The following is an 11308-nucleotide window of genomic DNA, read 5'->3' on the forward strand; positions in this document are numbered from 1 at the left end:
AATAAACAAGATCATAGTGAAATATCAGTTTCCTTTGCTGGTGTGGATGACATAATGGACTATTTGAGTGGAGCCAAATAGTTTACAAAGATAGACTTGAAGAGTGGATATCATTAGATTAGGATCAGACAAGGAGATGAGTGGAAGACAACATTCAAGAAAAATGAATGATTGTATGAATGGTTGGTGATGCCTTTTGGGTTAACTAATACACCAAGTACTTTCATGAGGCTGATGAATGAGGTATTGAAGAAATTATTGAGTAAGTTTGTTATTGTATAGTTGGATGAAATTCTGATTTTTAGTAAGACAAAAGAAGAGCATTTGTTGCATTTAAGACAAGTTTTACAAAGGTTGAGAGAAGAAAAGTTGTTGATAAATATTAAGTGTACTTTCATGAAGGATGAGTTAGTCTATTTGGGATTTTTGATATCTGAGGATGGTTTAAAGATGGACCCTAAGAAAGTAAAATAAATTGTTGAATGGCCAACACCGAAAAGAATTGGAGAGGTAAGATCATTTCATGGATTGGCTAGTTTCTACCAGAAGTTCTTCAAAGATTTCAGTTCAGTTTGTAACCCTATGATGGAGACAATGAGGGGAGATAGGAAGGAGTTCAAGTGGGCCACCAGAGAAAATAAAATTTTTGAACTATTGAAGTGGAAAGTGATTGAGAAGCCCATGTTTGCTTTACCGGATTTGAATAAAGTATTTTCAGTGGATTGTGATGCAAGTGGAACAATAATAGGAGCAATATTGAGTCAAGAAGGGAGAGCAGTAGCTTATTTTAGTGAGAAATTGAAGGATGCCCAGAGGAGATATTTAGTGTATGATCAAGATTTTTATGCCATAGTTCAAGCCTTGAATAAGTGAAGACATTACCTGTTGCCTAGGGAGTTTGTGTTGTATATGGATCATCAAGATTTGCAGTATTTGAATAGTCAGAGTAAGTTGAATCCGAGACATATGAGATTGGTAGAATTTTTATAGAGTTGCACCTTTATGTTGAAGTATAGAAGTGGGAAATATAACAAATTTGATGATGCATTAAGTAGGAGGAGGAATTTGCTGACAGAGATGAGAGTGATAGTATTAGGATTTGAGGAGTTGAAGGCCTTGTATGATAATGACCTGGATTTTGCAGAACCTTGGAGAGATTGTAGAGAACCGGTTATGGTAGATAGAAGCAAGTGGTTGGATTACTTCATTCAGGATGGGATGTTATTCAAAGGAGTTTAGTTGTTCATACCTAAGAGTTCTATGAGGGAGAATCTGATAAAGGAGAAACATAGTGGAGGATTAGGCAGACACTTTGGTGTTGATAAAATAGTAGCAATGGTGAGTGAGCATTAATTTTGGTCCCAGATTCATAAGGATGTTAGGAATATGTGCAAATTTGTAGAGTTTGTCAAGTTGCAAAGGGTAGTAGTCAAAATGTGGGGTTGTATAAACCTTTGATAGTACCGAAGAGGCCTTGGAAAGATATAATCATATATGTCATACTAGGATTACCTAAAACATAGAGAGGGAATGATCTATATTTGTGGTAGTGTATATATTTTCAAAGATGGGTCATTTCATACCTTGTAAGAAAACATTAGATGCAGTACATATAGCAGACCTATTTTTCAAGGAAGTGGTGAGATTGCATGGATTACGTAAGAGCATAGTTTCAGATGCAGACACTAAGTTTGTTGATTATTTTTAGAGAAAACTTTGGAGGAAGATGAAAATATATTTGAAGTTTAGTTCTACTTTTCACCCCCAGACTGATGGATAGACAAAAGTAGTTAACCGAAGCTTGGGAAATTTTTTAAGATGCTTAGTTGGAGACAACCAGAAGTTGGGATTTGATTCTTACACAAGAAGAGTTTGCCTACAATAATTTAGTAAACAAGAGTACTAGAAGGACACCTTTTGAGATTGTTACCCTAGAGGTATATCACAATTAAGAGATATTAGCAGTGAAGAGCAGAGAAGTGTAGAAGTAGAAGAATTTGCAGATCACGTGAAGGACTTACATATTCAAGTTAAGCAACATTTGGGGGACATAAATAACAAGTATAAGGAGAAAGTGGATGAGAAGAGGAGACATAAGGAATTTGAAGTTGGCGATAAAGTGATGGTGTATCTGAGAAAAGAAAGATTACCAATTGGAACTTATAACAACTTGCAAATGAGGAAGTTTGGACCTTGCAAGATTTTGAGAAAATACAGTTTTGGAAATGCATATGAAGTGGAGTTACTGGATAGTCTGAGTATTTCACCTGTATTTAACGTTGTAGATCTTCATCAGTATCATGAACCAAAATTTAGTGAGGATAGTACTGCAGACTTGGAGAAACAGTTGCCCCAGAAGGAACTGGATCAAATTGAAGACATTTTTGATAGTAGGATTTGGTGTAGTAGCCGGAGCAGTCACTATAAGGAGTGTCTTGTGAAGTGGAAGAATAGATGAGTTGAAGATTCATCTTGGATTTTTTAGACAAAGGGTAGACCAGCTTGGTTCTCCTCTAACCCCAGCAAAGTGAGAGACTCACTTTTTCAACAACCTCGGATGTCTGATGAAGGAGCATCCCTAGTTCATGGCAATCTTGCATCAATAAAAAATATTTCTTTTCTATTTTGCATTTCATTCTGCATTTTTTGGCATTAGCTCATTGGATCTCGAGGACTTGTATTTTTTTTGAGGACTTGATCATCTACCTTATTCCCAAACCATGGAGCATTTGGACCATTTCCCGGCAAGATATCACTACCAGTTTCTGAGACAGTTTTCTAGTACCGATTGCCTGGTTGTAATCTACCAGGAACTACCAGATCCCTTTTGTAGCTTGCGGAGCCCTGAGCATTTATTCTGATGTTCTTTGTCATGTGGCCGACCTTCCCTTTGATCTACACTTCATCCTTTGGATTTTTCAGAGGAATTTCTCTGGTGGAGGCTGACCTTGTTTTTTTTACACGTTAGGTATTGTTCTTCGATATTTGACCCCTTTTGGGCCAATCAGATCCCTTTGGATCGTATAAATCATTGTAATTGAGCATTAGAATATAAGCAGAAGTAGAGATAAGCTAAGGGATAGAACATAAAAGATAGATCTAAAGATTTGAGGTCCTGATTGTGGCCTGTTCTTAATTAAGCATGTTTTAGTTGGCTAATGAGTCAGTTCCTATAACTCAGTTGCTACCAATTGTTTGTAAAAAATTTTCATGATTTAATTCATTAAGTTCTACATTGCCTCTATCATATCCTTGTGTTTTTGTTGTGTTTACTCTTGTTGACTGGCCCAAATTGATCTCTTTGAGGTCTCTCCTAACTAGTGACTGCACCACTTGTTTTTCCAGTAACTTAAATTTATTAAGTCTAGGGGACACCAGAGTTACATCCTCTACTTTATATCATTTAATATCAGATGAAGTATCCATTATCAGGAAACCTATAGAGTGACTTACATTGTTTCCATCCTTGTTTTTTTTTTTTCTTGATACAAGGGGCCTACATGCAACATGATCATCTTCGATCATGGTATGGTTTGGAGTATCAATATTTACACAATAATTAGTGAAATTTCTTATATTTTCTTTCTTCATAACCTCTTCTAAGAGAGAAGAGGAGAGCCGCTTTAGAGCATGCTCTTGTTTCTTCTAGACATTGTTGTATTTCTTACATCTCCAACAAAAAGTAGAAAAATGTCCCACTTTTCCACAAAAATGGCACAATAAATCACAACCTTCATAACTAATATATTAAATCGAAAATCTATATTTAGAGGATAGAAAAATGTAGTTAAGGATTTTGTTATTTTTCTACACAAACACAAATTCTAGCATAAAATTACCATTTTTTAGATATAGTGATCCTTATCAATGGCACCATAACATTGAATTGAGTTGCCAATCATCATTCAGATGTTATCATTCCAAAATTTGAAAGGTAGACCAAGTACATGAAAACATAAAGGAAAGATGGAGGGAATCTCTTTCCTAGCATAAAAATTAGGAATCCAGTTTTGAACATGAAACCCATTTTGTCCCATAAACCAAGGACCTTCTCAGAAAGGAAAAGAAAAAATTATTTGACATCATTTTTACCTCGACATATAAGAGAAAATGTGTTCTCCTAATATGTCTCCCGCTCATTCATGCTTGTTGCAATTTTCAAATTTTTCTTTCTTGCCTCTCCTTAGGATGTTCTTCACTAATTCAAATCTACCTAATCTTGATTTGATGATCAATCCATTATCTCCTAGTGGGGTTTTCTCTTAGCCTGGTGTTTCTCATGTGATGGTTGCAATTGGGTCTTCATCTATGGAGACTCCTAGGCCTATCACTCTATCTTTGGGCTCCTCTACCTATCCTACAAAGGTAGGTATTGGTTCTCTCCTTGGGTCCTCTAGTTATAGTTAGTGTGCATCCTATGTAGACCTACTTAGTAAAATGTTGTCTATTGTTTTTTGTGCTAAGATAACTACTTTTGAGAAAATGAAGGTCTATGTTAAGTCACTACCCTGTGATGTTGTTTTTGTGCTTGTGATTCCTCTAGGATAAGTAGAGTTATACTATGAGGAATATTTTCCTAAGGATGGCTTAATCTGTTTGATTTTTCATTTATTAGCCTTTCCTTCTTGATTTGGTTGAGGATAAAATAAAGCTATACACTTCTGTGAGAAGTTTTCTTGTGGTGCGATTTGATTCTTTGGATGATCAATAGGCTATGCTTGATGATGGGTCTTGGAGATATAATTATCATACCCTCTCTACATGAAAGATTTGACTGACATTCTTCCTATGTGGGTAATGTTTCTCTATCTTCCCTTTCATTTTTAGTTTGATGAAGCCTATGAGGCTATTGTAATTCTTTAAGAAGACTCTTAAAGGTGAACTTTGTGACCAAATCCTTTGGTCATATTATTTCATCCGCTTGCATTCTTGTCGAAGTCGATAATGCAAATGCTCCTCCTAGAGAAGTCATTTTATAGGTTAATGATAGATCTTCATATCAACTAGTGTACTATGAGGACATTCCCTTTCATTATAGGTGTTGTGTTGGTACTAAAAATTTGTCTTTTGAGTACCCCCAAACTGCTCATGGGTAGTCTTCCTCAACTTGGTGGAAGAATGTTGTTTTTGACCATCTTACTTTTTTTCCTCATCTTGCTTGTAAGGATGATGTTGTTTGAGATGATTCTGATTCACTCACTCCCATTTCTTCTCCTCTTAGTTATACTAATTTGACATTGGATATGGGGTCATCTCTTGGTTAGGTTTCCTCTACTCCTATCTATCTTTCTACTGATTTACCTATAGGAGTTGTTTTTGGTGATAATATTTATTTTATCATTGATCATATAACTACTTCTACTGGTAATTCTATTGCCTCTAATACTGCTATTTTTTCTAGTGATTTTATTATTCCTAATGATGTTGACCCACCTTTGTCTTTGGGTCAATGTTGTTTTGATTGTGATAATGAATCCACCTAGATAGTTGTCAAATGGAAGAAGAAACATCCAACTAATATGTCTTCTCAGCTTAGGATGGTTGATAAATAGTCTCAATGTTCTATTTTAAAATAAGATGTATCATATTTTGTTCCTACTCTATGATATAGTTGGTTTCCCTATTTTGTTGTCTCTATGATTTGATTTACTCTGGTTTTGGTTTTTAATGGATGGTGTGAAATTTGAAATGGGTTGGGGCCCTTCCACACTTACTTTTATAGAAACACAATATAGATTCCATTAAACATCTTTGAGTCTTGTTTTTATTTTTAGGTTTGGTACCAACTTATCTCCATTGCATTTTTTTTAGTCTTCTTCTTCTTGAGTCTTCTTATAGTTACTAGATGGAGGGGTAGAAGAAAACTACAAGGGAGCCAAGTTTTCTTTGTGATTTTTAAGAACTTGATCTTGATTATTTCCTTTTCCTTCACTATCAAGTAGGATTTTACTATGATTCACATTATCTTTATTAGAATGAATGAGCCCCTTCTCCAAACTTCTTGATTCCTTATGATTCTAACCATTACATTTGTTGGGACTAGCACAATTCAGACTCCTGATAGTATGCAAATTATCCATTCCAATTTCCTATTGGTCATGCCCAACTACTAACCCCCTACTTTTTTGTTGTGTCTCCTTAGTATATGAGGAACCAAAACCCCCCTATCACATTATTATCTTTTTCCAAGATCATTTTCATAGTTTGTTGATTCATTTCTTCCATATTCAATTTTAGTTTTCCTTCCTTTGGAGATATATGCTACCTTGTTTTGGTCTCTATGAGATAAAATAAGCCATTTCCCTCCATTTAGCTGGTCTTCCATAATCTTTTTATAATCCTGCATTGTCATGAATGAGGACACTCTCAGATCATCTATATGTTTATTTTTATTTTGTCTATGATTTTTCTCACACTATTCAACCATAGGGATCCTAGAGCTCTTAGTAGTCTCCTCTCTCAAGGAAGATGTGCCCTGAACAATTCTTTTGAGAGCCAGTTATTTCTTAATAGGCTATTTTTTTGCATTCATTGCTAAGGTATCCATATTTCCTACAGACTTGGCAATAAGCTTTAGAATTTTATATATTTTATAGGTTGATCTGGTGATCCATATCTAGAGTGGAGGGTAACATGAGCGGGCTAGGAAGAGTTAACCACCACATTGACACATATCCTAGCAAAAATAAGCCTATATTTGTGTTGAGTTATCTTGTCCATAGCCAAGAGACTCGCAAAGGATTCAAAAATCCCTCTAAAGACTCCACAAGTCCAATATCCCAGAGTAAGGCCTTGGAGGCAAATCTAGGTTGGAGTCATTGCTCCAGGATCCTTCCCAAAGTTCAACATTGGCTTCCATTTGCAAAGATACAAGATTTTTTTCAAAGTTAGTTCCATAGGTCTTGAGACCTTCAATAAGGATCTTAATAAGATCTTCCTAATTCATAAAGATAAACAAAAAGAGCCCATTGGCCATAGCACTTATTTTCACACTTCCTTTAACATTTCAATGAAGATCTACCCATTTCGCATCCCGATCAATATTGGGATGGAAAGCACTGAACTTACTCACTAAAGATAGGCTTAGTTTAGCAATAGAATCTTTCATCAACTAATCAAGCACTTGAGTCATTAGACCATTGACATATATGTCCTCTCTAACTTAGACAATGAGGTGACTTTGTCCATTTTTGTAGATCTATCACCCAACAGTTTGTCAACAAAACTTGTAGGTTCCTCTTTTGAAAAAAAAGGACTTCAATTGATAAGACGAGGAAGCAGATGGTTGTATAGTAGATCTTTGACCTGTAGTAACAAAGGCAACATCATTTTGACTCAAAATAATAGGTTGAACAAGGTCCCCCTTTTTGGAGGAGATGGAAGATGTGGATGCCCACGGGGGGGCCCTATCCACTATTCCCACATGAACTTGTACTGAACATCACTAGAATCGAGCAGCTTGAAGACCTAACTATTTTATTAAATGTCAAGGACCAACAATATTAAGAAACAATTTTGAGAGATTTTTAAATTAAAACTATGATGGTCTTCTATTTTGACCTCTTCAATTTGATTGACATTATTGTTGTGGAGGTAGTTGAGGATAGAAATCTTTTGGCATGCAAGTTCTTTGTATTGTATTTGTATATTTTAACTCCTTTAATGCTTCAATTAAAGTGTTCATTTTATGCTCTTCTCATCTACTAATGGATATTAAATGCTTGTGATTGAATGTTGTTAAACGCATGGCATAGCAATCCATCACATAAACATTTGTTAGTAAGCTCACAATGATTAGTGGAATAGACATCAATCAACTAATTTTGAACTTAAAATTTTATACCTTAACCTCAAAACTAGAGGTTCAAGATCAGTTGTGTGCTCATGAAATTGAACTAGAAGATGGGTGTGGTACTATCTACATAAGACATGAATAATAAGAAATGAAGGATGAAGTATTAGTTTTATTTATCATTAAGGATGGAGTAATATTAGAAGTATGATAATTTGCAGAAAAAGATGAAGGTCAAATATATAGAAACATGGAAACTTAAGACTACCTAAAAGATGAGCTCCACTTCACACAAAGATAAACTATTTAGTTAAACCCATGAGTATATGAAGACATTCTCCATCTAAACGAAATGGGGAGTGGCATACAAATCTCAACCACATATACGTTGTTTCCTAATTACTGCTATAGATCTTGAAGAGTTATATACTTTTTAGAATTAAATGCATAATAAATTGCTCTTTCGATTGGAAAACCTGACAATACACATACTAGAAATTTTGTTGTTTATATAAATATTGAGTAATGTTGAGAGTTGAATTAGACAATCACCGCGTAATGAATTTGTTTACTAGTGCTACGGTATACATTTTGATTCTTTCGTGCTCATTGGCAATGTGGGAAATACAATAACTTGTTTATGATATCGATGAATTACTCATAATTAAATACCTTATTTTTAATAAGTTGGTCATTCAAACACCGTAGATGATAATCTCCATGCGTCAGAGGAATCCACAATAATCTTCTGTTTGGGAGCAGTTTGCATGAGCTTTCTAAATTAACAGACTTTATGGTTGTTTAAATATAAAAGAAGAAGAATAATGTTTTTTTTTATTCTTGTTTTCTTGTGTTTAGGTGATATTTTTATTGAAATTTTTACTGAATGTGCAATCATCACGTAATGAATTATTTTTTTAATGCTTATTAAGCTATTAGATGCTCTCTGATTCTGTCAAGCTCACTGATAAATTGGGAAATATATTGTCGTTCTTATCATCATGGACGAACTACTTACTCTAATATCAATTACGTTTAGTAATGTAGTGGTTAAAATAATGCAATGAGCAAAATAATCTTTTGTTTGTTTTAGACCAATTTGCATGGCTTTCCTATATTAAGAGACTTAATGACTGTTGTCACAGTAGAAAAGAGGAACCAAGTATTTTTAAATGACATTTTACAAAACTTTAAGACTGATTTTTTAATGTGTATGCTATCGATATAGAAAACGATAGATAAACCCGAATCAAACGTGGATCGTATTCGTAAAAACATATGGGTACTATTATATTAAAGCACATAATGATATTTTCTAAGCAATAATGACCCATGTTGGATTTGTAGTTACACGTGCTTCTGCTCACAACATGCCTTGCAGTACACTCCAAACTGGTGAATTGAATATTTGATACTGCTTTCAGGCAGATAAAAAATTAGTTTGTTTACTTTTGGTGACAAGCTGTTCTGCTTAGGGTGGGCTCACATGTCGGCGGTTACTTTTTAAGCTTACTTCGATGCCAAAATAAAACAAGCAGGAAAAGATGGTTGTCAAATCAATCATGCAATAGAAAAATGTAGTCAAAGAAGGAACAGGACCAACCGGTACAGGTTGGAATTGCGTGTAATTAGCATGCGTGCTAAATTGAACATCATGATGTCAAGATGGTCCTGCAGAACAGCTTTATAAGTTATTTTAAGTCTACCTTGTCTTATCAGATGGAATAGATCGGAGTTTTCCCTTCGTCGTTATATTAGACTCAGTTGTTAATTTGAAGAATGGTGAGAGAACCATAGGTTTATAAAAGCATATCACTGTATATAAGTAAGCAGATTCTGGTTTTGAAGCAAAGATAGGCAGCTTGCTCTGAGATTGTTAAGAAGAAAGGATTTATATAGTGTCTAGGCCATCCTGCTGATAAAGATAACAGAAGAATCAAATTTTTATAGTGTCAACTCTGCATCGTTTTTGGTTTTGAGCTTGTGAGAGAAGGAACCCAAGATTAGTAGCTTATGTACTGTATTTCCATTAGGTATTATAATTGTTTTACATGTACATCGAAAGTGTTGGAAGATTTGGGAAGCTTAGTTTGACAAAGCTTGAAAATTGTGCTGGTTATTTAAACTCTTCCCATCATTGATGGGGAAAGAAGGTAATAGTGTAAATGCAATTAGGAGGGGAACAAAGCATCCCACCTATATAGGTGTGAGAAAGAGAAAGTGGGGAATGTGGGTATCAGAAATCAGAGAGCCTAGGAAGGAGAAGAGGATATGGCTTGGCTCATTCCCCACACCAGAGATGGCTGCTCGTGCACATGATGCAGCTGCATTTGCCTTAAGAGGCAAGTCAGCCAATTTCAATTTCCCTGAATCGATTAACTCCCTTCCATGCCCTGCAACTTCTTCCACAACAGATATTCAGGCTGCTGCTCTGCAAGCTGCATACTCTTCTTCTGAAGACCAAGAGAAGCAAGAAGGACCACATCTGTGCTCCAACATCAACAGTGATGATAACAGCATTGGTTTACATGAGTCAGAGCCTACTATACACAATCAATCTGAATCCACTGATATTGTAGAAACTGGAAGCAAAAACAATGAGATCGTGGATTCCTGGCTGGATTGGCCAAACTTGCTTATGAATATTGCAGATGGAGTACAGATCGGATCTTCTCTTCTCTTTCATAACCCATTTACTGGAAAAGAAGACCAAGATCACCATTTTACATCTCTTTGGGATTTCACTTAGAATATAAAGGAATGTGAAAGTTGAAGTTATTCTCGTGCTAGATGGGTTACTCCCCACTACAAAAGAAGAAGAGATCATCAATATGGTGTGAGAAAGGCTATGATGGGTTTCTAGTTGATTCAGCAAGGTCAGTCTTGTATAATTACTTCTGTTGAGGTAAAGTTTTTTTAGGAAAAGCTAAATCTATATAAATGCTTCTATTGAAATCAAGTATTTTGAAACGATTCGACCTATATATTGACTTCTATTGTAATGGTGCATATAGCATCTCCCTAAAACAGTTTTGTGTATACAGACCTTCCGCCTTCGGTTTTGGTAATGATAGTAGTCGACTTCTTCGAAAACCCAAGTTTTATGTACAGCTAAGTGATTTCTGTATTACAGGCTTCTCTTTTTCTGCAATTCCTGGTCTAACTCTGGCATATTGGTTTTATTTAATGGTTGTATATTAAGTTCATTCATGTTTGTATATCCCTTAGAATTAAAATGAAATGATTCAAAGTATTGCGAGAAAGAACTGAAACACTCCCTCGATTCTTATATAAATTTGTTATCTATGAATTCCATGTTTAGTTTGAATGGTTCTTACGAATACTTTTAAAGTGAGTTTATTTCTGTGCATTCTGTAAACAGCCGGGCTATGTGATCAACCCAGAGGAAGTTTAAGTGCTCCTCCCAATGTATTCTAATATAAACAATTTTAATTTTTTTATTTGATAATTGTGTATCAATACCATAAATATTTTAATAAGTTAAACCAGTATAGG

The 11308-nt window shown here is 35.0% G+C and overlaps 1 protein-coding gene across 1 annotated transcript; it reads left to right on the top strand.

Moving 5' to 3' along the window:
* Positions 1–9932: 9932 nt before the first annotated feature.
* On the top strand, positions 9933–10541 carry LOC131045507 (ethylene-responsive transcription factor ERF039-like). Its single transcript, XM_057979091.1, has one exon. It carries the CDS (start codon positions 9933–9935, stop codon positions 10539–10541), a length of 609 nt encoding a protein of 202 aa, XP_057835074.1.
* The last annotated feature ends 767 nt before the right edge of the window (positions 10542–11308 follow it).

Source organism: Cryptomeria japonica, chromosome 10 (genome assembly GCF_030272615.1).
Source record: "Cryptomeria japonica chromosome 10, Sugi_1.0, whole genome shotgun sequence".
Lineage (NCBI taxonomy): Eukaryota > Viridiplantae > Streptophyta > Pinopsida > Cupressales > Cupressaceae > Cryptomeria > Cryptomeria japonica.